This window comes from Nannobrachium achirus, assembly GCF_963921795.1.
Source record: "Nannobrachium achirus genome assembly, chromosome: 1".
NCBI classification, from domain to species: domain Eukaryota; kingdom Metazoa; phylum Chordata; class Actinopteri; order Myctophiformes; family Myctophidae; genus Nannobrachium; species Nannobrachium achirus.
This window is the reverse complement of record NC_137810.1, coordinates 25237284-25263791: the sequence shown is the minus strand read 5'-3', so window position 1 is coordinate 25263791 and position 26508 is coordinate 25237284. Positions and strand designations below refer to the sequence as shown.

The window sequence follows — 26508 nt, the reverse complement described above, 5'->3', positions numbered from 1 at the left end:
AGGGCTACGTGCCGAGTCCTCTCCTCTACTCCCTGGCCTTTACACACACGTCACAACTGTGCATGTACAACTTCATCATCAAGTATGTAATGACACGATAGTGATATGCCAGATGGTCAGTGTGGATGAGATGGGGACAAGATCAATGACACAGTGGTGTCATATGAACAACCTCGCCCTCAAAGTTAAGAAGACTGTGGAGCTGGTCACCAATTACAGGAGGCAGCGAAGAGAGCACGCCACCATATCCACTGACGGCGTTGCAGTGGAGAGGGTCAGTGATTTGTGTGGTGATGTGGTGAAAAGGGTCCAACGATGTGCGGCCTTAGGTTGCTGAATAAATTCAGCATGAGCTCTCGCATCCTCAGATTGTTCTACAGCACCAGCCAGAGCATCCTGACGAGCTGCATCACAGCCTAATATGGATACCTCCAGTATCAAATGGTGAATTTACAGATTATTTAGTATAATTATACAATTTACATTATTAGTGTAATAGTCTAATAAGTAAGAGGATAATTCAAGCTTTCAGCTGCAATGTTGGTGAGTTTAACGTAGTTTAATTCAATCAGATAGGACATTTCTGTTAGGATGTATGAGCTGTCAATGATTGGTATTACAACTCAAGATTCAACATATAAGAAAATCTAGAGTTGCGGCTACATCCTCCCGTTACATTGGCACTTATATTACTGTAAGCTTATGCGGTGACAACTAAGTTGAGTTGAATGGTGGGAAGGAAGAAACAGTACAGCACATGATCATAGAGATCGGCTATTTGAAAATAGCCGACGCATTGTGAGCTTGTATCTGCCATTTTCAAAGGAATTTTTACACATTTTATACATTTGAAAACGTGTGTACCTCTGTGAAATGGGACATTCTGCTGTCTGCATAATGAGTTATTTTACTTTTGGTACTTTTAAGTACAGTTTGATAGCAGTGGCTTTTTTATTTATTGATTATTCATGCCATGGAGACTTGAGTTCAATAATATTTTTTGGTTTTTGCCGCATTCCTATAACAAAAAATTGATTGTAGTAAACTTATCCTGATGGTTTCCCCATCCAGTGCCATGCATTTGGGTCCCCATCAAGGGCCATGCATTCGGGTCCCCATCCGGAATCAATGGGGGTAAATTTACTATAATCACATTTTTGTCTTAAGAATGCGACAAATACAAAAAAATATTATTGAACTCAAGTCTCTATGGCATGAGTAATCAATAGAAAAAAAAGTCATTTTGGGGGTGAACTACTCTTTTAACTCAAGTACATTTTTTATTCCAGACTTTTAATTGTACAGAGTACTTCTATATTGCAGTACTGATGATACTTGATTCTGAAAATGTGAGTACTTTTTCCACCTCTGAAGTCTGAACATCAGTGTGTGCATACTGTGCACCCCATGGTGCAGCCCCTGGCTGCTGTAAGGCCAGATAACATAAAAACAGTGGGCAGTACCAAAGACCAACAGTGGGAGGCAGCAATAATAATCTAGTCTGCCGGAAACCCAGGACGTAGACGTAGAAGAAGCAGCAGAAGAATGGGCTAGCAGAGAATAACATTGCAGAGGGAACATTGTAGTTTACATATTCTGAGGTTTTTCTGGAACTAGACAGACCATACAGCAGTGTAATATTTTCATATTTAACTAAGCCCCCACAGGTCGCCGCGTCTGAGCCCAGTTCGCGGTCAATAGTGTTCAGTTCAGCTGCTGTGTGTGAGAGAGCAGAAGGCGGTAGGTAGGTAGCAGGAGAAGAGCAGCGTTTAGCCAGTCATTGCCATGGCCTCCCATAGCGGCGACACCAGCAGCAACAACATGGACCGTGAGATGATCCTGGCTGACTTCCAGGTGGGTTCTCTTGTCCTGTCCTCTCCTCCTAGGACCACACATCATCTCACCTCTCTTGGCAGTGAACACGTGTGATCAGTAGCAGGTCTGATCGGCTGCTGCTGGGTTGTCATACGTGTCAGCGTCAGCGAGAACAACATCAACAACAACAACAATAACAGGCAGCTGAGCTGACTCATAGTAGGACTGGACAGTGGTGGAAAAAAAGTATTCACGTTTTTCGTTTGAGTACAAGATAGTTTTAAGATTTTTTTGTTAAAAGGTTGAAACACTATTCTCTGATGATACATTATGTTAACCAAAGAAAATCACTTACCCTACCCAAGTCAAGCTTCAAGTCATTGCAGTATCAATATTCGATATAGAAATACTCGTAGAGTAAGTAGAAAGTCCGGAATTCAAAATGTACTCGAGTAAAAGTGTGAAAGTGTTGGCATCAAAATGTACTTAAAGCACCAAAAGTAAAAGTACAACATGTTTGAAAATGCTGTGAGCTTGTAGATCGACTATTTTAAAATAGCCAAGGTATAGGGCTAAAGTGGTTTATTCATGTTTTATAATATCATAATTTATATCTGCAAAGTAATTAGTAACTAAGTTTTCAGATAAATGTAGTGGAGTAAAACAATATTTAAATCCGAGATGTAGTGGAGAAGAAGTAAAAATATACAAATACCTCAAAATTATACTTGAGTGCAGTAGGCCCTACTTAAGTAAATGTACTTAGTTACTTTACACCACTACTCACACAGTGGCACTGTCTGGAGCTGAGCTCTGCTAGCCGTAGCCGTTTGACAGCTAACTGAGACAGAAGGCAGTTAGCCGTTAGCTGTCCTATTATCCACATCCACAATAAACGCAACAACAACCAACACAACGGCGCGGTTTGACTGACATGTGTGTTCCTTTGTTGTGAAACATTGCCATGTTAGCGGGGGGACGTCTGATGGGAGCTGTTCGTCCACGTTAGTTAAAGGCTTGTCATGTTAGATTAGTCGCGCGACGTTTAAGTTGAAAATACGTTATTTGGTTCGAGAGACACGGTGCCATGACGAAGTAATGTTATTTATGTAAGCCCAAATAACTGTCAACCAGTGCTTTGAGACATGACAAATACGTTAACACAGAAGTATGCATTGGTGTAAAGTAACTAAGTACATTTACTTTAGTACTGCACTTAATATTACAATTTTGAGGTATTTAACGTGAGTATTTCCAATAGTTTTACTTCTACTCGACTACTCCACTACATCTCAGATCCAAATATGGTACTTTTACTCCACTACAATTATTTGGCAACTTTAGCTAGTTACTTTGAAGATTCAATATTTTGATTATTACAAAGCAATCATACATTATCTACCTCAGCCCTATATATCTTTTGGCCATTTGAAAATACCTGATCTACATCTATCTACTCTACATATTTATACATATTTATACATTTGAAAACTTGTGAAACGGGACAAGAATGTGAATGTACTTTTTCCACCACTGTATGTATAAACATAGATGTGGCAATTGAAGTATAACTCTTAGGACAACACGTTGACTAGTTACCATTGAACCATGTCATTTAAACGCAACAAATGTCCCTGGCGTTATATATGGTTAACAAGGGACTAGCACGCATTGGCCAACTAAATAGCTCTCTACCTAAGCTGCTGTTATGCTATTGTTTGTTTAGGATGCAAGCCAGGCAGCCATTAGCCCGAGTTTAGTCACTCACAAGCTCAGGATGCCTCTGGATAACTCTGCAACATTCCAGCTCCATAATTGAAGGTCCAATTAAGGTTAAACTGAAAGCACAATGCTGTGACAACAAGTGACTGAATGAGTTTGTCATCATGATAATGTTGGAGCCCTAATCTGGTAGCCTTCTGGAGAGATCTGGATATATCTAAATGACAAAAGACAAACCGTTGCTGACACTGTACCATAACTAGTAAGACGCCCTTAGGGCGAGAAGCAACCTCGCCCCAAGGGTGAGTAGCGACCTCGCCCTAACGCACTGACCGCTGAGACCACATGAGACTGACACAATAATATGTCCATATATGGGTATTCCCAGATATGGGCTTAATATTGATGACATCAGGGATCTCCATATATGGGCAAAAAAGGGACAAGGACGGCCATATATGGAGTGTGACATGGGCTTAATATTGATGACATCAGGGATCTCCATATATGGGCATAAAAGGGACAAGGACCTCCATATATGGAACGTGGCATGACTGACAGACATGAGGCGGAGGTTTGGATACTAACTGCTCCCTACGGTCGCAATAAACCTTGACCTTAGTTAGGCCATGTTATATTATCACAATATTGGCTGTTCTGACCATTGTCATATGTAGTCATTTTACTTCAACCAGGCTGTACCGTATTAAACATGAGATGAAACACTCAAGACAAAACCTTTTGCCCAGGTAATTTAGACAGTTAGTTAATACATGAATCTTTAGGAGATGCCTTCACTTATTCACTACTAGCGGCCTACCCCCATAATAGGCCCCCCTCCTCATTTTAGCTCTAAACTAAATATCTTTGACAGAAATAGACATTCTAGTTCACAGTTCAAAGTTCACAAATTCACAATGAATGTAATTGTGATGCATTGAAATTGTAGATCTGCTATTTTAGCCGGACGTTTTCTCAGAATAGGAATGCAAGGGGTCAGTTGGTTAAGAGTTTCAGCTACAGACTCAAATATAAACCAAAAGATGACACAAAATGTGCCCACCACCACAGAGGTTGTGTGTTCACGCGCCTATTCCTATGGCACCGTCAGCAGGGAGTATTGGGGTGAGAGGAGTAGGACGAAGGCTATGTCCTCTCGGTAGGGGCTCCTCACTGACAGGTGAGTCAGTAGGCTACAACAGCAGTGACAACATGCATAATCTGCGTGGGGAGGAATTAATTGGCATAATGACAAAATACCTAAACGAGGAAAAGGAGTAAAAGGCAAAACAATATGACACAACTTGACATTAAATGGTACATTTCCATGTCATAAATAAACGGTAAGCTTAGAGTAGCAACAAATATCAACTATTAATCTGTGATGAATAGATTTTGAGATTGGCTATTTATTTGTGACATATTGCTTGTGACTTGCTATCTAGTATCTACTATATTTAATACTCTTATGAACTGTATGCAGCAGTACTCTGCAAATGTAATGTTTGACACACAAAAAGTATTTTTTTAGGCATTCATAACTTGAGTCTGCCATATCAGCCCTGATGAAAAAGGATAACCGTTTTGTATTTTAAAACAAAATGTCAGACTCCAGAGTTAATGAAGACATTCATGTGAATTTTTGACCTGGCTTTCTATCCTTTTTCCTGAGATGTTCCACTGCTTCTTCAGCAAGTGACCCTAATTCACTTCATTCTTAGACTAGATTAGACAGTCACTTCCTTGTTCTCACCCATGTAGCTGCTACAGGATTGTTGTTATTGTTGTTGATAGTTATTTCAACTCGGCCACCTACAGGCATTAGTTCAATTGAACTAGCTATAAATGTTTTTGACATCCACTGTACTCATCAAGACCACTTGTTGAGACACACTGGATCCTGGGACTCGGCCAGTACTTGCTCCTTCACCTGCACATTGAGATTTATTGCACATATTGTGTTAATAATACCTAACCATTGATTAATTGTGAGTGCTATTTATTTTAGACTAATGTGTGAATGTATATTCTGCTGTATAATGCACTAATGAGAGTGCAAAATGCAGTGATTTGCTTTGGCTAATTTTGCCAAAATTGGTAGTCCTGTGCTAATTGCTACACTTTAGTCTGTCACTGTGCCGAAGGCCAAAGCAAATCAGTGCATTTTGCTCACACTTGGCAGGCAAGTGTTTTCACATTCTGAATTCCCTCTTTCTTGACTTCTACTTCACAGGCTTGCACTGGAATTGACAACATTGCGGAGGCAATCACTTTGCTAGAACTCAATAACTGGGATCTAGTGGTAAGTTCACAAATCATCAGGCGTAGCCATTGGTAAACTGTTGAATCATTACAAGTTTCAGTCGAGGTATATTCAGTTCTCCTGTCCTGTTATGCAACAGTCACATTATTTTTTTTATTTTATAGTCATCCTGTCTCCAGTAGTTGTTGGTGAGACATGTCATCACGGCCGACAAGTTTGCTTGTTTGGATGTTAAAAAGTGCATTGAGAAGATTCATACTAGGCAAGGAAATGCCCTGAGAAGTGTGAGAATGGATAGGAAGGTGCATTGGGAAATAAAATGTGCTCTGCCAAGTTTGAGTAATTGTCTGTGGCAAACAGACAATCATTCTGAAAAAGAAGTAGGCCTTTACTGTTAACTCATTGACTGCTATTTTGACCCCCCTTCTAATGTTCCAAACTGCCAGCATTTTGTTTACCTTTAACCTGGCCGCGTGCATGCACATCGGCGGTTCACGGATCGCGTTCGCTCTATGATCATGCCGTGGTAAGGAACAAAAAAACAACAGCCCTCCATAGTCCATAGCGATCGTGTCTGAATGCACACTGCATGTTGCGTAACAAGGAAGCGAATGCGTTCGGAGACAGGATACAGGGAGTTGTTGTCCTGCCCCCTATTTCCGGTCTCGGAACATCCGTATCCGGTTTCAACGGGTAGTCCAGACTCTAGGTGGAAAAAATAATGGTGGATCATACTTTAATTGTTTTATAGTGATTAAAGCATATCGACAGCTCGTCATAGGTAGAACGGACAAACTTATATACAGTAGCTTGTCATACTCGTCATACGCAGTCAATGAGTTAATTGTGAGTTAGATGAGATGATGACTATATTTCGATTAGTGCTGGCAGGTGTACAAAGCATGCAGCGTAGCAGTAGAAGCCCTAGTCCAAACGGTGTCTGGACTCACACTCAGACCCAGGCTCATTGCACTGGTAAATCTGATGACTTGCAGTTCAGTAGCTGGTGGTCTTGACAAAGGAAGTGCGTGGTATGTATTGTGTAAGTGTCAGGGGCGGGCAGGTTGTGGGGCAATGTGTAAACCATGGATATGTAAAAGCAGGGTTCCTACACAAGTATTGAAAAATATATTTGATTGGAGTAATTTCCAGATATGGATGAGTATGGAAATAATAGAATGTAGTATAGTTTCCAGACTAATGTTCCTATTCTGTTTTCTAAAATATAAAATTCAGAATAAAAGAAAAAAATATATATGCAAGGGTTTTTCATCGTGTTTGGAGAACATTCTGTTTTCTAAAATATAAAATTCTGAATAAAAAATATATATACAAGGGTATTTCATGGTGTTTGGAGAAGGCAGCATTTTGTAAATACTGGCTGCGGCCACTAAAATGTCACTACACAGACAGGACTTGAGTTCTCTTTTCTAGTTCACTGGTGAATTTAATTGTACATCAACACTTAAGTGACAGGAGGGATTGAAGGTATACAGTTACCTAAATTCACTGTTTGGTGTTCCACGTTCAACCTGGTGTCCCTATGTTGCCATTATAGACGAAAAATATATATTTTTAAATAGCCGATCTACATCACATCATGGTACATTGAGAGCTTGGAGATCAGCTTGGAGATAGGCTATTTTCACTACTTGACTCCATCACATGACAAAGTATAAATCAGGCTTTAGTGGTTATAGATTTGTATGAGTTACAGTACCTAGCTAGCTACAAAGCCTACAATCCTCTTGCAATAATTGGCAACATACATAGCATATGTTTAGAATGTAACATACATGTTAACAGTTGCGTATTAAATGCATTTATTGACATAATAAACATCTAGCTATTTGTACTTGAATGTCAAATATTGTCTGAAAATCAACAGAGAATCCAGGACATTTTAGTCTAGAAATGTATGGACCTTTTAAAATAAAATAAAACATTTAGGAACCCTGTAAATGGTATGCTCAAAAGTGCAACAATGCCTTTACAGTTCTTCTCATAGCTATAATACAGTGATTATGTAGTTATTACACAACCTATAGTTAGTTTGGCACAGGACAATTCAGTTCAGTTGGCCTAAGGTGTACAGTATGTTCTAGTGGTATTCAGTTGAATCGGCCTTTCCAACAAAAGCTTGAAACAAACTGACAACAGGTACGGTCGGTCATCTGCCTGTTTGTCAGCCCACTAAGTTTAGAATAGTGCAATTTGATATGATCTTCAGTCCTCCTGAATTATGTCTTCTTTATTATCTCAGACTTACTTTCTCCAGACTAGCTACACTCAAACAAAAACAGCATGCTTCCTTGATCAGTCAATTCCACACCATTACTTGTGCTGCTTTAAAGATTGTGATAGTAATGCTGCTAAACCACTGCTTTCCTAGTGGGTGGAAAACTGTATTTCTGACAGTTCTCATTTCATTTCTCAATCATTGTTCCTCTGTACTAAATATGTAGCAAAAACGGTCCATAGTCCAGCATTAGTAGTATAAATATTGCAACACAACTTTCCTCTTCTACCCTGGTTTTGAACCAGGTTTCCCGCTGCATTTCCTTTACCGAGCTATTAGAACCTGCCTGCTTGCTCAGGGGATAAAGTGGATCTTGACCATCAGATAAAAAAATAAAAATGTTGTCAGATCCTTTGTCTAGGTGAGACATGACCTTGACAGTATCTAGATGTCTCAATAGAGGAGCAGGGAGACAACCACCCCACTTGTTGAAGTTATATTGTATTGACATAATCTACCATACAAATGTATTAGTTTAAATAAAAGTTACATATTGAGGCTTTAAGTATATTTCCCAGTCGTTCATAGAATTATTGACCATGAGCCTCTTTGTACAGGCTTCCTCTATATTGGTCTCAAATACATTTTTGTGTGTGGTTGCCCTATTACAATGCCATAATGTACTCACATTATGAGCATTGTATAAATATGCTGTGTTCAGTACTGTCATCAAAAGGTAAATCAAGAAACATACTTAACCTGGATATGTAATCTGATTGCAGGCAGCCATCAACGGTGTGATACCACAGGAGAATGGGATCTTGCAAAGGTAACACCACCTCTACATGTGTTCAGTTGAAAGCACGGCACAGCTTTAGTGACAGGTCTGGCTAGGTGCTTTTGATTTCAGGTTTTAGGCACTTTTATGGCATAAGGCTTTTTTTATTATACATAATGTTTGTTTATGCAGAGTATAGGACTTTGGAGAATAAATATAATCGTTTATGAACTCAACGACAACGTCTGGAACATCAGTTTTTGATATGAGCACACGTCTAAACGTAACCCTGCTGTCGGCAACCAGTAGCACCCAGGTGTTGGACTTGGGCGCTACACCATCCCTAGCGCTGATTGGCTGTGGCTTTCACAGGCTTTAACACATTGTTTAACCGAACGCTGCTCAGTGAGCTGCTTTTCAGCGCGACCTGACTGTCGCTTCCCGGCCTTGGTGCCTCTGTGTCTTGCTTATCTTAAATGGTTTGCTTTTCAAAACAAAAGAAAATATGATAATGATCATTATTTTAGATAGTAGTATCTAAAATCATAGTATTATTAGAAAATTCTGATTTGTTATAGCCTCATATTCTCTTCTGTGTGATTTAGTTTCTGCGGTTTTCCACAAAGAAAATATGGTAATTGGGTACACTTGATAATGTCAGACCACTGCCAGTGGATACAGTGTCGAAAGCACCAGACAATGAATGAACAAACAGGGTGTAGTGGAGGATGAGCATTGTTTACCCATCTCATCAATCCAGAAGTAACACCTTTTGACAGAGTGTTTACACATGGTGTACTTGCAATGTATCTTTTGGGAACTTTGGAGTCATCCTAGCTAAGGGCAAATTTTACATGGATCTTATTGAGACTGAGTATTCTGTAATCCACTACCTGCTCTTGATAGTTGGGGAGAAAAACAAGCACTCCCTCCTGCCTTCACAAGTGCTGACTGCATCTGGCAGACAGGCGAGACACAGTTTAGAAACAATATTTTGACATTAGACAACAGCAATGAAACAGTACTTGTATTCACACAGCACTTGTACATTCAAAGAATGTTTCTGTGGTTACAAAAGTTGTTATCAATGCATGCGGCAGAGTTGTTAAAATGGTTATAATAAGAATCTGCCTTAAGTCTATGAACATTGGAAACATTGTGTTATTAACTTGCGTTTGGCGAGTGACTCTTTGATGTCGCTGTGCGCAGTCGGTAGGTTTGACGCAGCCGCACCTGAAGAGAAAAACTCAAATTCCCACAATGCAACGGGAGATACCGGTAGCTCAATCAGGAAATCCCGTTTTCCATACAGGCCAATGTTATGAGATTAACAAAAGTGGATTCATCTCGTAATCTAACTCCAGATCACGTTCATGTTTAAAACAAGCCCTTCTCTACAGACCGTTACAAAAGCACAGATGGCCGCGATTGTCATTTTTCTGTCCTGGGTGAAAGAAAAAACGCGACTTTAAGCACCGTCCGACCGATCAACTTAATGCAACCCATGCATTTATACTGGGAACTTGTGAGCTTGTATATCTGTAATTTTTCAATAGCTAAAGTATAAAATAATTAAGGCCCTCCACCTTGGGCCCTAGTAACTCAGTCCCACTTTCCCCCCCCTTGTGACGCCCCTGTGTGGCTGTCTGTGTCCCTTTTTTGCCATCAATATGACAACAAAGTACTGACATTGTAGGCTGGCCGGCTCCAAGTACTGATATTGGGTCCTGCATTAAGTACTCAACAACAGGTACAATGAGTACTCTGACAGGGTATAACGGTTATTGCATAAGCGAGGGTCATGTGTTCCCAACGGATATAGTGATTAAAAAGAAAAATGTTGATAAAACTGCATAAAACCACTGGAAGACTATTCGAAACCATAGGGGCTTATGAAAGCATCTAATCTCAAAAGAAAAGAGATGGTCCAAAAATAAGCGTAGAAACACAATGAGACCAGAAGTCACAATTGAACTGGATATGAGAACCTAAATAATGAAACCAACATTCTGAAACATGGTAGAGCAGAAATGGAGTGCATTAAATGATGAATTGCAGCGAATAATAAAAATACATTGCAACAGTTAGGAAACCCTTCTAGCATTGTGTTTTGCTCTTCAAATGGTCAATTAACAGTCAGAAATGTACTGAGCTGATCAGTACCTTTTTTGTGCTGCTTGGTTGTGCACACTCTTATAGTATGGATTTATGCTTGCTTGTTTCAGGCCTTTGGGCCTTGAGAGGATGGTTGGTCTTTCTAATGAGCACACACCATTATGAATGGGGGCTGGTTGGTTGGCAGTGTGACCACACATTCACTTAGTCTCTGGCACTGGTGCAGGAGGGCTGGCATTGCCCAATAAACTGCCTCTGGTGACGTGACCTGAAATGGAGCCAGTTGGTTACTACAGCTACGTTCCATTCCAAATTGCCATTCCTCCAGCCCTGTGTCCTTGTCAACCCATAGGTTTGGAATTTAAAGAAGCTTGTCTTATTCGCCAACCAAGACTCCTCAGCCCATCCAAAATAGTTTCATCTTGCTTTCATCATTAGCACCAACCTAATGATGATTATTATCTGTTGCTCTTTTAATGTGACAGTTTACTTGGGAGTAGGAAGTTGTGTATGCTTTTGAACCCATGCTGGATTTCACAGCGAACAACAGTACCCTGAAGATGTAGGGCAGTGTGGAACTAGGGCCAAACCACAACGGCCACTTGGCCAGCATAACTGCCTTCAGAGTTGTGATGCCAAGTTTTGGTGAAAGTGCACTGAGGATTTCTACACAATTGACCAAGCTGTTCTATACCGTATGTTTTCCAGCCTTAGAAAACATTATTTTTAGACCATGTCCTCCAATTTCCTTAATCGATTGTGCACTACTTTGTGACTGTTTCCCAGTGTTGTCAGTGACACAATGCAACAACATGCATCTTATTGGAGAAGTCAACATTTTACCCGGCTGTAATTGGCAGCGGACCTGTCTGTGGACTGTGGACTCAATTATTTCTGAAAGAATATTTATAAAAAATTAAAAATATATATACAGTATATGTATTTCATAACATTGGGCTGGACGGAATGGAGCAATTTAGGATGACGTAATTTCCAGTTGCATCATGGGAATTGTAGTCTGCTTGCATCACTCACTGGTGCGGTAGAGCGCAGTCTAGGGTAAACCACCAGAAAAGATGTTTGATGACTTAAGTCGTCCAAGGCGGTGAAGCATCGGATTCTGTTTGATGACTTAAGTCGTCCATGGTGGTGTATGTGTTCATATTGAAGAGATGTATTCCACACATAACATCTGTAAGTTTATATGCGGTATGTGTGTTTTGTAGAATATGGATCACATTGTTACATTCTGAGGTAACATGGTTTCTACTTTCTAGAGGCTGTATGTCTGGTCAAGAGGTCTTGAAAGTTTTGCATTTATTATGTGCAGAGGAAAATAAAATACTGTACACTATTTTCTTTCTTCTTTTTTTTTTTTTTTACCTAAAAGCCCTCTCCTCTCCTAGTGAGATGGATACTTTTAACCTTTCAAGAAATAAAGTGCAGGCTTTGTTCGGGGTTAGGAGAGAGAAAAGACATAATTTACTGCCACGTGGGAAAGTAGGAGGAGGAGATCATGCCCCAGGAATGGAGTGAAGACTGAGAGAAAAACACAAAGACAAAAGCATGACAGACACAATAAAAGAACGTGTTGAGTAAAAGTGTAAAGGAAAACGTTTTCTGTCAATCTCTGTGAGGAAAAGCCTTGCATGTTTTTCTGTTCTGCAGCAACTGGTTTAGACTCCAGATCTTGGTCATTAGTACCCAGGTTGGCGACTGAAGCCGTTTGCTTCCAAACGGTTTGTTTGTTCGTCTGTATAGCAGCATGCATCTGCAACGGCTACACTTATTTCCCCAACAGATACATGTCCTCTCCTAACTGTCGGACTCATATTGTATGCAAGATAGCCTTGTCAACAAAGCATTCTATCTAAATATGAATACACTCCATATTTGTCAAAAAGGATGTGTTTGATAGTTCAGGTCTCTGGTCTTAGTTGAATGATCTTTTCTTTCTTATTCACAGATTTGTGTTATTTTTGATGTGTAGCAGTCTGCACCATTTCCAGCAAATTAGGCTTTGGTCTGATTTTTTTTTTTTAACCTGTACACGATTTTCCTTGAAACATGTGTATGGTTGACAGCAAGACAGTGAGTGCTCACAAAGTATTTGTGCCCTCCCTACAGTAACTTCTCCGGCGAAGCGAGCCAGGCCAATCTGTTCGGACCCCAAAGCCAATCAGAAGCAGCAGAGGCAGTAGCGGAAGCAGCAGCAGCAGGAGGTGAAGCTCCTCCGCCCCCCTCCTCTTCATCTTCATCATCTTCACCACCGTCCTCCTCATCAACCTCGGCATTCTGCCCCATCGTCCCCCCCTCCCGACACATTGTGGAGCGACAGCCCCGGATGCTCAACTTCAGGGTGGAGTATCGACAGCGCTCCATAGAGGTTGTGTTGGAGGAGGGCAGCACAGTCGGTAAGGAGCACACACACAGGGGTGTCGCAAATAATTCTGGCCCCTGGGTACAAGGATTCACTGCGGGCCCCTCATGAATGTTCTTCATTGGGGGGGGGGGGGGTTAACCCATTTAGACCATACACTGTAAAAAATATGGACAGTCGGTTGTTTTCTCGTTGTATGGGTGCCGCTATCACTTTTAATGGTACCCAAGGAATGCTATTGGCTACCAACGGTCACATGCAACCGTAGGGATACATGGGACATTGTCTTGAGCTTGCTGAAAATAAAGCACACAAAGAAGAATCATCACTAGCCTATGATCACAAGCCCCTCCTACACCATACCCTCCTATAACATCAAATATAACATAAATTGGACCATATTTTCACAAAACGCAAATCATGGTGATTGAAACAAGGCTTTAAACTAGCGACAGGAACCATAAAGTATTTATGACAATGTTTATTAACCGATTTAGTGCCATTCCCGAGATATCTCGCGAAATGTACTCGAGTATCTGTAGTGCCATTCCCGAGATATCTCGCGAAAAGTAATATATTACTGTAACGGCGGGTACATTACCGAGAAGAATGGCCGGAGGTCCGGAGCCGAAATCCGTCGCTGATTTGTCATCATCACGGCTCCACGCGCACAAAATAGTCCCATCCATAACATTGAGGTGGACGGGGGATCTCATCTTTAATGTCCATTATCTCAAAACTACACTTTAGAAGCTAGGATGGAGGCAGATGCTCACTTATGTTACACATGTATAAAAGCTCCCGGTCCGCCATTACACAACTCCACGTGGACAAGGATCGGTTCCGGCGCAGGACCCGATGACGTCAGACCGGAAGTGATTGCGCTGTGGACTTCTGGCCTTCAAAATAAGATAACGGTAGTGATGCCAGCCTGAAGGTGGCATCGTGGACTTTATTATTATTATTTTTTTTTTAAACTTTGTTTATTTGATTTTCAAGTGAAGCATTTAAGGCAATGAAGTGGTACAATAATAAGAGTAGCAGCTTCTTTTGTACAAACAACAAATATACAACAGTGGTATGAGGATTGACATTTTCACCCAAAACAATTAAAAAAGAATATACATAATATAGGATAAAGAAAATATTGCATCGTGGACTTTATAATCCGTTAATGTCTGGGGCTCAGAATGAGTTAAGGTAAGAAAGTCAAATGTAAACGTTCGGGGGAAATGAATGGAATCCTATGGAGAACATTCTGAACGGAGAACCTTCTGGCACATTCTGGTCCCAGAACAGCACAACAGCTGTTTAGAATTCACGAGTCTCAAAGTATTTAATAGCCTCACTTTATGCATGATTGCCCTTTTCTTACATGCAAGAGTTTTGTCATTTTATATTGTGTCAAAATGGTGAGATTTTATGTTTGTCATTTTAGAATCATAAACTGAAAGTGCGTTCTAATTTGTCATTATACATTCCCCCTGATTTGTCTTCCAGGAGAAATCAAAGTAATACTTCAGACAGAGCTGGGAGTTCCACCGTCCAAAATGCAACTTAAAGGATGGAAGTCCGGAGATGTGTCTGACAGTGTGAGTATACGCAATAGTTGTTATGCAAATTACAGGTATTTTGTAATCTTCTTTAGAATGAGATGGGCATCCATCAAACATTGTGTAAAATAATTAGTCCCTAGAAGAAATTAATGAACTTCCACAATTTAGCTAGACTCGACTTTGGAATAGTATGGGTAAACTTGCCAGCCAAACCAAATTATAATAATGAAGGTTAAAGAGGCACAATTGTGCTAAAGGTGTTAAAGATTCAATTTATCTATCCCCTGAGCAAGCAAGCTCAATTGTAAAAATGTCAGCACTTGCACAGGGATAGATGAGAAAAGTTCCATCTTTAATGTAGGTAGTGCCTATAATTTGGGTTAGGTGATATGGACAAAATCTGATATAATATTCTTTAACAAAATACATACAGTACATGTATGCCTATATAGTAACTAAAAGGTGAAAAACTGGATAGAGCGGGATAGAGTCGGGTAGGTTCAGAAAATCACTTTACTATGAAGCAAACTTTTAAACAAAAGACAGCATTATGCCCTTTTGAGACTCCACTGTAGGCTGTAGCACTTGACCTAGCCTTGACCACCATGCAGTTTTATTCATAGGTTATGACGCTTTGGATAAAGAGCCAAGAGCGTCTCTAAATGTCTAAATTGTATATCATGATATCCACAATGATATCCGCAATCCCAGACAATATCTAGTCTTGTATCACAAGGTCAAAATAATATTGATATATTGCCCAGCCCTACCTATGAAGAAGAATTCCATCCATAGCTTTGTGAAATCCGGTAACGGATTAGAGCCCAGCTTGCCGTAATTGTTGTTTGGAGGCGTATGTTTAATTAGATCCCTTTGAAACTGATTACTCAGTCAGCACCTACGCAATTCAAATTGCAGGAGTTTGTAAGGGGGAAAAAGTCTGAGTGAGTGACAGCCAGTGGTGGGCAACTACTAGTAAAATAGGTTGCTCTTAAGGTTTACTATATATACTTAAGTATATTAAGTATTCATTTTCTTTTCATCAAATGTACTGTATTTTATTACGATTCAAAATATTTTTTCAGAAAAAGAAAAAAGAAAAATATATATTATAATGTATATAATTATTACAAGTGGTTAATTCATAATTGCTATATTAAGTGCTTTTCCCCTTCTTAGAAATGTAGTGGAGTCAAAAGTACACTATTTGCCTTTGGAATGTAGCGGAGTGAAAGTCATCTGCTGCTTCCTCTCATATCTAAATTAACTACTTGGGTCCAGGTTAAAATTTAAGGCACAATTAAAACATTTGCAGTGTCCCAAAATACAAATACTCAAGCAAAGTACAGTGTGCTCAATGTACTTTAAGTACAGTACTCGAATACATTTACATTGTTACTGTCAACCTCTGATGACAGTGACAGTCGATGGCATCACTCAAAACATATACAGTTAGTGCAGAGACAGAAATTGTGAAATTGTTGGTACATTTTACTGTAGGTCTCAACTTGAAAGAAACTATACTCTTAGATGAATATATCATTGTCTCAAATGTTACAGCTATATAACAAAGTAGTGTATACACATTTTAAGAAATCTGTTTTGCTTCTGTTTCATCAGACGGCGCTGAGAAGTTTACACCTGCCCAAGAACAACAGCTTGTATGTTCTGACCCCAGACGTCGCCCCAACTGCCAGCACCAGCCAAAACAGGTACCTGACCCACCCAACATGCTTTCCCCTCTGTGTCACTCTTTCATGTTCCATTTCACCACAATGCATGCATGATAGCTCACACATCAGTGGTACCGTCCTGGCACCACATGTAGTGAACACCAGGTGGCGCCCTGTGTCCATTCATTAGACCCTCCTGAACCCATTTGATGCTATATAAATGTTGCATAACAAATGCCAATTTCATTGGAATATTAGAGATATTTGACCCTCTGGTGCACATGCATCTACTGTGACATTTTGAAAGGAAAGGCTCCTGCTGCAAACTCCCAGTCTTATGTAAATAATAATTTTCTTTGCCTTGTTTGTATCTTTCAGCCTGATATTGTTGGTCACTGAGGGTTATATTACTTCTCAGTATTCAGAGATTGTTTGTCAGTCTTTGTGCTTATTCTGTGTGTGTGAGTGTGCGTGTGTGTGGGAGAGAAACACACGGCACAGATTTAATATCTTTCCTTTCTTTTCCATTTTCCAATATGTTGGGGTCTGTCACATTAGTGACGGTACCCACTGACAATGGAGACTTAGCGAGAAAGCTCCATTAAGCCAGTCTCCTCCATCCAGAGGTCACCCTGCTCATCCCAGTGAATGCGTGGCGGTATTAGCAACCTTTCCTTCCGAAATGTCAGACTACTCAATACGCAGATAAATCAGTAATTCAATCACAGGTGGCAGTTGAATGTATGATCGTTCCTTTGTTAGTGTCAGCTTAAGATCGGTGCTAATAACTTAGGAAATCCTAGCTTCCCACTGAGCACCTGTTTACTGTAAGACAACAAACACCAAATTGAGTTCAAGTGGAGGATAACCGCACCACCGTAGGCCGCGCTGTGTATTTTGTTAAAGTGTGTGTATTAGGGCTGTCACAATTATTACATAATCGTCTAATCGTGATTATTTGACATTATCGCAATTATTTTGTCATAATCGTGAATGTTGAAAAATGTCAGAAATAGTGGAAATAGCAGATCTACAAGCTCACAATGCTACGCGTTGTGAGCTTGTAGATCGGCTATTTCCACTATCAATGTTATTTTTTAAGTAGTAAGTTGTCAAATATGTCAGTAATGTATTTGTATATTTAGGTTATGTGTCATATCTACCTATGCAACTTCAAAGCCTAAAAGCCAAACAGAAATGTAATTATCAACGACAAAAACACAATTAAATCGTTCATCGCCAATTATTTGAGTGACAATTAATCGTCATGTAAAATGTCATATCGTGACAGCCCTAGTGTGTATTTGTGTCTATATGTATTTTCTGTGTCTGTGTGTACAGAATATTGTGTTTAGTAGTAATCGTGTGCATCATGTGTCCCCTACCTTTTCGTTCTCAAGTTCTGCCCTGAAATGAAACTAGTTTTAAATTGCGGTAATGCTTATAATTATTCTCTACGAGTTACACACCTGTATTGAGGTGCGGCCAGTAGGAACAAGAGCAAGATCTAATTGAGACGGTGCAAAATCATGAAATACTGTATTACAGACTTTTTGTCTTCTTCTGGAGTGTGTGAGTGCAGCATCTCCCATAGAGCAATAGAACATCATTGTTGAGATACCTTATAGAAAAGAAGGGTGTGATGCAATGCAGTTTTGGAACGACTCTCAAATTGGAGCCAATTTGTCAAAAACATGGTCATGAATTTTTTATGTTTTGAATCTGATCAGGTCTTTGGCAGGGATACCCGAAACTGCCCTTTAACACACATCTTCCCATCTCTGAATTGTCTCTCTCTGAAGCAGGGTGTCCATAATTACTGGATTTAGTTGAATATGTAAAGATTTAATGGGGCTTATATTATATAAAACATATTAATGAGGCCTCACAGGTTTTTGATGCATTTGTATTCGATCTCTGAACTCGAGATTGGTATTAACCACACAGACACTGATTTTAACTTTGAAATATTATTTATATATCTTCTTAACCTGATATTGATCTAGGCTAGGCATCTTGTGAAGGTTAAAGTCACCAATGTTGTAAAAGTATGACAGTATTGCACGTAAACACAAAAGCAATTCATGATAAATAGCAGACATGACGATAGCAAAATAAATAAAACAAATAAAGTAGATAGAAAAAGTGAAGAAACGTGCCTCTGCAATCCCCTTAATGAAAACATTTACAATTTCACATCATGGGAACGACTGGTACAAAGGTCCTTTGGCAGTGTGCAGCATTGCCTTGCTAGTTGGCCTAAAGGTAGTGAAACCATGATGGCCGTTGATGGCCCATCTCTCTGGAGTTGTCTCTCTCTCTTCCATCCTCTTCTCACTTCCCTCAATCACTGCTGGGCACCGTTTCCATGTGTCATTGATATCTTTTTGGGTGTCAGAAGCTCATTATTCTGTGTCAACCATTTTGGTGGATGGTGGTTGAGATGGAAATGGTGTGTGCGTGCTCACAGTGACCCTGTTGTCATGTTAGCTACTGGGAGAGTCTAGGTGACGGATCATGGTGCAGGGAAGGCACGGCCCCCTGTAGTGAGACCAGACAAGCTGTTAGCCCTGCAGTAAAAATAAACCCTAGTCACATCTGTGTGTGTGTGTGTGTGTGTGTGTGTGTGTGTGTGTGTGTGTGTGTGTGTGTGTGTGTGTGTGTGTGTGTGTGTGTGTGTGTGTGTGTGTGTGTGTGTGTGTGTGTGTGTGTGTGTGTGTGTGTGTGTGTGTGTGTGTGTGTGTGTGTGTGTGCGCGCTCAAGGTACAAAACCTCTACTCAAGCAGTCAGAGTGATATGATCCATTGCGATGTGAAACACCTGTACTTATAGATGGTCCAACTTTTCTTTGTATTAGAGAAAAGGGATCTTATTCAATATTGTTAATGATGTAGCTTAAAACGTCATTATGGCCTGAGAAAAAAATATGCTAGGGTGACAAATGAATCAACCATGCAGTCGATGCAGATATCGAACTGGGTTAGATTTTTTTTAAATGATGCACCATCGCAGCCACTCTGCATTTTCAGTGTGCAAGAGTGCTTGGAAAGGGAAACACTGCAGAGTACAACCCGTTATTTCATACAGTCACACAGAGTCTGGTTGGATTTGTAATGGGGCATAATAATAACCATTGGAATACATTGCTGGGACATGGTAGAAAGTCTGAGTCTGAGAGAAGAGAAGAGAACACATTTCTGAAGATGAGCTTCTCACAATATTATCTGAATTTTTACCACTTGGTGAAAATGTACGATATTATTGGTTAATATTGTTCATTTTATTATATGGTAATGTACAGAAAATAGCTATTCTACGGGATAATAGTTCGTCTATTTTCAGTGTGCAACATTGACACGCAACTAAGCATAAATGAAGGTTTTCTCTTTGGTCATGTTAACTGGCTGCCTGTGAATACAAGAGGGTGTCGAGAAGGAGCTAATCTCCTGCATAAATGATAAAGACCTGATGAATATTTTAATGGGGCTGCCTTCGTTTCCCACTCCGTTTATTCTCCGCGCCGGCTCTCGGGAAGCGTGTTTGTTTTTTCAAAGGTTATTTTAATTTGAACTCGAATTTTGAAATTGCAAAAATTATTCATTAGGCATTGGGTGTTTGTTTCCATGGCTTCCTGCCCCCCCATCCCTCCCAGTGTATCAGCTATCCTATTGCAGAGATACAGATGCTTAAGGGAGTTGGCTGGCTGGCTGGCTGGCGGGCTAAAGCAGTACTACTGAGGAAAGTATCTTAGTGTTAGCATGCTGATAAGCCCGGGGACAAGATGGCAGAACCGAACAGAGCAGAACCTGAACGCTTTCGCATTCGCCTGCTTTGTTGCGGATGCAAAATGTGGAGGAGGTAAGAGGATGTTGATGCATGCCGTGTGTCTGTTGATGAGACCTCCTTCCCGCTTGAGCCTTGAACCAGTAGTCAGTCATGTTCTCTTCTGGTTAGCTTTCTTGTGGGCGTGTGCTGCGGTATACATACATATGTGCGTGTCTGTCTGTCTTTCTGTCTGTCAGCTTGTCTGTCTGTCTGTTTGTCTGATGGGTGTTGGTAAAGTGTGTGTGTTGGTCTGTGTGGCTGTGAGAGAGTGTGGGTGTATCTGGCAATGCTGGTTTAATAAGGTCTAGAGTCTGCTCTGTGCCATGGGGACCCACAGCGGCGGCGGCGGGCTTACCTCAGAATGAAACCAATCTGTTTAGCTTGCTCTTCTCCCCTGCAAAACGCTCCATTTTCTCTGTCCATAAAGTTAAGTGACATTTTCCTCCCAGCACCCTTATGCCGTGTCAAGTACCCCCAGAGAGGTTGAAGGCCGGCCCAGATGTCCCTGTGTGTAGAGGGGAAAAGAGAGCGTTCTGTGACGGCAGGAGCAAACAATGGCAGACATCCACCCCCCTCAACCCCCCAATGCCTACTGCTATAAGAAGATAGGTGTTTAAAAACACAAAACATTTGTGGTGGGACACACATGAGTCATATATCATCTAAAACGTGGAGTTAATACCCTGGTTTCTGTGTGAGCTGTGCAACCTCTTTTAAGTTGGATTAAGATGTCTCCTAACTTAACTGTAAAAGACAGTGTTAATTAAACAATATAATTATATACAACGATTTTTATGCTCATAGATTTTACTGTGTAACCAAAGTGTTCTAGGTATTCAGCTGTGCAGGTGACCCTGAAGTCTTGACAGCGAACATTTACTGTACAGTATGACTGTGCTAGACATTTTATGTGTTCATGAGGGATGCGCCAAAAAGACAGATTTCTGTTGCCCAGCGTTAAAAGGGACAATCCTGCACGGAACCTTAAATGGCTTGGCTTGGCTGTTATAAGTGACTGATTTGATGCAAGGCTTTTTCAGCTCTTTGCTTGCAAGGACAGAGTAACACTTCCACTGAGTTTACCCTCTCTTCCCTCGCTGTTTAGGAGTCTAGTCGCCTGCCAGCAGCCCGGGACTGTGTCCAAACAAATCATGACGATATTAGCTAGATCCTTATTTATGAGTCCCCTCTGCTCGCTCTTTCTACTCTCTCTCTCTCACGCACGCACTCACACACACACACACACACGCACTCGCACAAAACACACACTCTCTCTCTTCTCCCTTCTGCTCAGTCCTATTACATATGCATCCATCCTTCCCACTCCACACATTTCCAATCTTCCGTGGTTAGCTACAACAAACATTACATTTACATATTGATTTCGTAGTTTTAGTCAATGTAAATATGCTGTCATTACAGTAAATTTGAGCTTCTGTTAACATAAGCTCGTCCAGATCTGTGCAGATTAAGGCGGTGATTGCATAATTAATGTGTGCGCTACATATTAATTCCCCCGTCCCTCTCTCTCCCTCTTCCTCCTCTTCCTCCTCTCCTTGGGTTCTGAGCCCTGATTAAGTGCCCGCCTCGGCCTTTAAGCCCCCCATTGATATTCAGCCACACAGACCCAGCGTTTGCTCAAAACGCTACTTAACCTCACAGCTTATTGTAAATGAAGCTTCTAAAAGTTGATTCTTACTCCCCACCTTCTCTCTCTCTCTCTCTCTCTCTCTCTCTCTGTCTGTCTGTCTGTGTGTCTCTCTCTCTCTCTCTCTCTCTCTCTCTCTCTCTCTCTCTCTCTCTCTCTCTCTCTCTCTCTCTCTCTCTCTCTGTGAAGCACACAAAGTGTCTGGGTTTGTGGTTTGCATCCTCTCCATCACCACTCCACATAGAAAATGAAGTTACCAGTCCAGAAACTCAGATCTGAGCTTATAATGCATGATGTCCAAGTCCATCCACCATGATGCTGTTGAGTACTGATCTGTCAATAAAGAGTGGGCAGTACTGCTTTGGCTCACTAAGGTTCCTAATTGGTGCCGTGAATGGGAAAGAATGGTTTGATTGATTGATTATTTTATTTACACAATGAATTTACATACAAGTACAGTGGACACATTTAAAAAACATGCAGCACGGCCTTGGTACGGCAAAAAGCATTCTGACCAATAGGAACATCCCAATAAGTCCTTTTACAGTCTTGATTCCATTGGAAGTCCTTGGCACTCATTTTACAGAACATGGCAATATTCGTTGCAATTGATAAAAATATAGGTCTATACTTCACTATATGTTCGGTGCAAAAATGTTACAGAACATGGCAATATTCGTTGCAATTGATTAAAAATATATACTTCACTATATGTTCGGTGCAAAATATGTTACAGAACATGGCAATATTCGTTGCAATTTATAAAAAATATATACTTCATTATATGTTAGGTGCAAAAACTTTTTACAGAACATGGCAATATTCGTTGCATTTGATAAGAAAATATACTTCACTATTATATTCGGTGCAAAACAAGGGGGGGGGGGAGACTCACTTTTCACCTGTCAGGGAGAAAAGATGACTACCTACGCCTCTGACCTCCTGAAAGATGAATTTTCAGAGCCGTTATAAAGGAGGCCAGCGAGTTACTTGTTTTAAGGGAAATGGTCAAAGAATTCCACACTTCAGTGGCTGTATTGTAAAAGGAGAATTTCCCCATGTTTGTACTATGGATTTGTATTATTAAATCGTTGTTTGCGCTCCCTCTGGTATTGTAGCTGTGGGTGTCGCTTACTTTTTGGAGGTGTTTGGTCAAATATGCGGGCACTGTGGGGGTTGATGATAGATTTGCATTGACTATTTTGAAAGTCAGACCCATTTTCAATTGTTTAACCCTGTCTTCTACATTGAGCCATCCTAGGCCCGCAAAATGAGTGGGGGAAATATGGGCCATGGGCCCCAGGTCGAGAATTAGGCGAATCAATTTGTTTTGGGAAGTTTGGAGCTTTGTCTTGAGTGGCATTTTGATGTTGGAGTACCAGGAGGTGCAGGCATAGTCGTAATGGGGCTGAATGATGGCCCCAGCAAGAGTCCCGAGGGCCCTTTTGTTGACAAAAGAGGACATCCTGCCCAGGAATCTGGTTCTTTGGTTAACTTTTTTGATCACTGATGTTGCCATGCTATCCCCAGACAGGTCTTTTCAGTTTTCACCATAAAAAGGTGATGTTGGTAATTTGGTTTGGTCTAGTTTAGTTAAGAGCCAGGTTGTCTGGTGTGTTTCCCCACCATTAACCACCTCACAACTGCCAGGTATCTTTGTAGTTGCAGCCAGACCTCCATTAGACTCCATGATGTTACTGTGCCAAAGCTGTGGTGGCCCACTTTGTTGGGCGGGGCTCTACTACGCAGGCTTGTCAGGGCACAGCCGGTGGAGTGGCCCGCTAGCCCCCAGAGGAACCACAGCAGGCAGCCACCTCACTCTCACTCAGCAGGACTTCGCTGACTGACTAGTCTCAACTTGCTTCACACTTGACTCCAAAGCTGTTAGTGAACATGTTTGTGTGTTTTTTAGTTTTCCTTCTTTTCCCCCCCTTGGTTTCTCTTGTGTCACTTCCACTTCTTTATTGGGCCTTGGCTGTCCCTGTCCCCCTTCTTCTCCCTCTTTCCTTCTTCCTTTTTAAATGTATCTTTTCCTCTACTTCTAGTGGTCTTCAAGAGTCTTTAAACCAGAACTTCCTGCTGGTGATCAGCCATCGTGAGGCCCAGAGAGAATACAGCCTCAACTTTCCTGGCTCCAGAACCATACAGGAGGTCGGTCTCTCACACACACACACACACACACACACACACACACACACACACACACACACACACACACACACACACACACACACACACACACACACACACACACACACACACACACACACACACACACACACACACACACACACACACACACACACACTGTACTGTATGACTACTTTCCTATAATACAGTTTTGACTCCATGTGCAGGACTCATTGCTAGTCAATTCATTATTCATCAAAAAGTGATGACATTTCAGAACACATAATTACTCTCACAGCTGTGGACTGCCCCCCACCAACCACCCACCTACCCACCCAGCGTCTCTCTTTCAACAGTCTCCACAGTCAGAGAGGTGGCCTAAATGACTGCCCACTATTTGATCTGAGCGTGTGGAGGCGAGCAGTGGTGGGTGGATTGGTGGGGGGCTGGGAGTCCATTCATTTTCTTTATCTTAAACTAAACAGTGGATTTGGTTGCAGATGAAATATTCATACGTATTCAAACTGGGCAGAGTGTGAATGCACGCTTCCTTCCTCCCCATCATTTACTACACAAAGCTGCAGCTGCAAAGTTAAAGTGTGTGTTCTGCATGTGCGCACAAATGTGTCTTCATCTAGAGCTCATATCAACATTGATCCTATTACCTAAGTTTCACATTAAGCCAAACAAGTCAGGTCCCGTTGGCCCCTCTTTCTTTCCGCAGAACTGTCAAAATAGAGTACTTTGAAAGTCATTTTTGAAAGAATTTAAATAAATGGTTTCGTTCAAAGTAGTCTAGTCTAGGGGTTTCCATGCTAAGTACTGCCAATTATTGCTTCCCTGTATAGGCAGTAGGCCCAGCACCCCTATTGTGAAATGGCTAAAAAAGCGAAGATGGCTGATCTACAGGCTCGTAACGCTTATAAATCTGCAATTTATGAAAAAGGATTTGCCAAAGCTTTGTCAAATAATTACTCGCCCTAAATGGGGGGGGGGGGGGGGGGTACAACAATCTTATAATTGAATTGTAACTTTAATTTAATTGGAGACGGCCTGCACTTTTAAAACCACTGGGTCCTTCACATCCTCCTGCTGCTGGACTTCCATTTTAAAACGTTCCTCGTCTCCTGCTCTGTCCTGTCTTGTCCTAACCCCCTGTGCAGGGAGGGAGACCTGAGCTGGCGTCATTCATTATTCACAGCAGGTAGCCTGCTGCTACAGGTGAGGGGAAAAAACCTCCCCAGGGACTGACAGGGTAGAGCGAGAGATCCGCTCTCTCTCTGTCATACTTTACAGACAGATGGGCCCATCATCGTTGTTAATCTATAGGCAAGCTACAGTAAGATGGAAATGGTATTACTTTCTGCAGTGGCATGATATAATTCTTATTCATAGTTTTATTTCCATGCTGATGTTTGCGTGTAACATCCTACAGTCGTCGTCAGCAATATAATTCCACTTGATAAAAATGGTTTCCACTGTGTTCTTGTCCTCTGTTGTCCTCTGTAGTCAGTTTATTATCTTCTGGTACTCCAACCCAGTGACCATTACAGTGATAATAATCAGGATCCTAGAAGGGATTGTAATGGTGCTAATTGAACAGATTAGTACAACCAGCGTCTGAACTCGAGGAGGCAACCTCCCGCCCTACTTTTTTCTCTTCCACCTCTCACTTTTCCTTCTCTCTGTCCTTCCCTCCTCCCTCCCTCCCTTTCTTTTCCCTGCCTCGTCTCTCTCTCTCTCTCTCTCTCTCTCTCTCTCTCTCTCTCTCTCTCTCTCTCTCTCTCGCCCCCTCTCGCTCTCTCTCCTTGGGCAGATGGTTTTGATGAGCGCCCACTGTGAAACTTAAGTGTTTCTGCTGGGATTACAAACACTTGGGAGGGGTCCCTGTGGCGTGGGAGGGAAATGGGGGTGGGAGTGGGTGTCCAGGGCCACAGAAAGGAGGTAGAGGGGCTGGTGGCTTGATGGGGATGCCGGTCGGGGCCTTGGGGGCTGGCGAAGAGACAATACAGACTCAAATAGGCCTTCATGCCGTGGTCTTTTCCTCACGCATGCTTGTCTTTAGGCATCCCGTTGGCCTCCTGTGGTGAAAATGAGGCCCAGAACTTTAACCTGCATAGATCTGGACTCTGTTCACCCTATGTTGACCATACTTTCACATATTTTGGTGGGGTGGGGGTTGCTCTCCTTTTTTCTAATACTGGAATGTGTTGGAACATAATATGTCATTATAGCATGTGTACACACCATCTGGAAACTAGTGAAAAGGTTAAAAAACTAGCAAGTAGAGCTACAGGTGCAATTGGCTGCACGAGTAAAGTTAATAGAGTGGTGCGTGACCTCACGCATAAGGAGGACAAGGAG

The 26508-nt window shown here is 41.3% G+C and overlaps 1 protein-coding gene across 1 annotated transcript in view; it reads left to right on the top strand.

Annotated features, from left to right (window-relative positions):
- Window positions 1-1548: 1548 nt before the first annotated feature.
- Window positions 1549-26508, top strand: part of faf1 (Fas (TNFRSF6) associated factor 1) — a 92806-nt gene continuing 67846 nt past the window's right edge. The window contains exons 1-7 of the mRNA XM_080735126.1: window positions 1549-1854; window positions 5771-5839; window positions 8822-8868; window positions 13060-13346; window positions 14813-14904; window positions 16489-16580; window positions 24060-24165. Coding sequence (XP_080591252.1) covers window positions 1786-1854; window positions 5771-5839; window positions 8822-8868; window positions 13060-13346; window positions 14813-14904; window positions 16489-16580; window positions 24060-24165 — 762 coding nt within the window. The 5' untranslated portion in view covers window positions 1549-1785. The remainder of the gene's footprint in view (window positions 1855-5770; window positions 5840-8821; window positions 8869-13059; window positions 13347-14812; window positions 14905-16488; window positions 16581-24059; window positions 24166-26508) is intronic.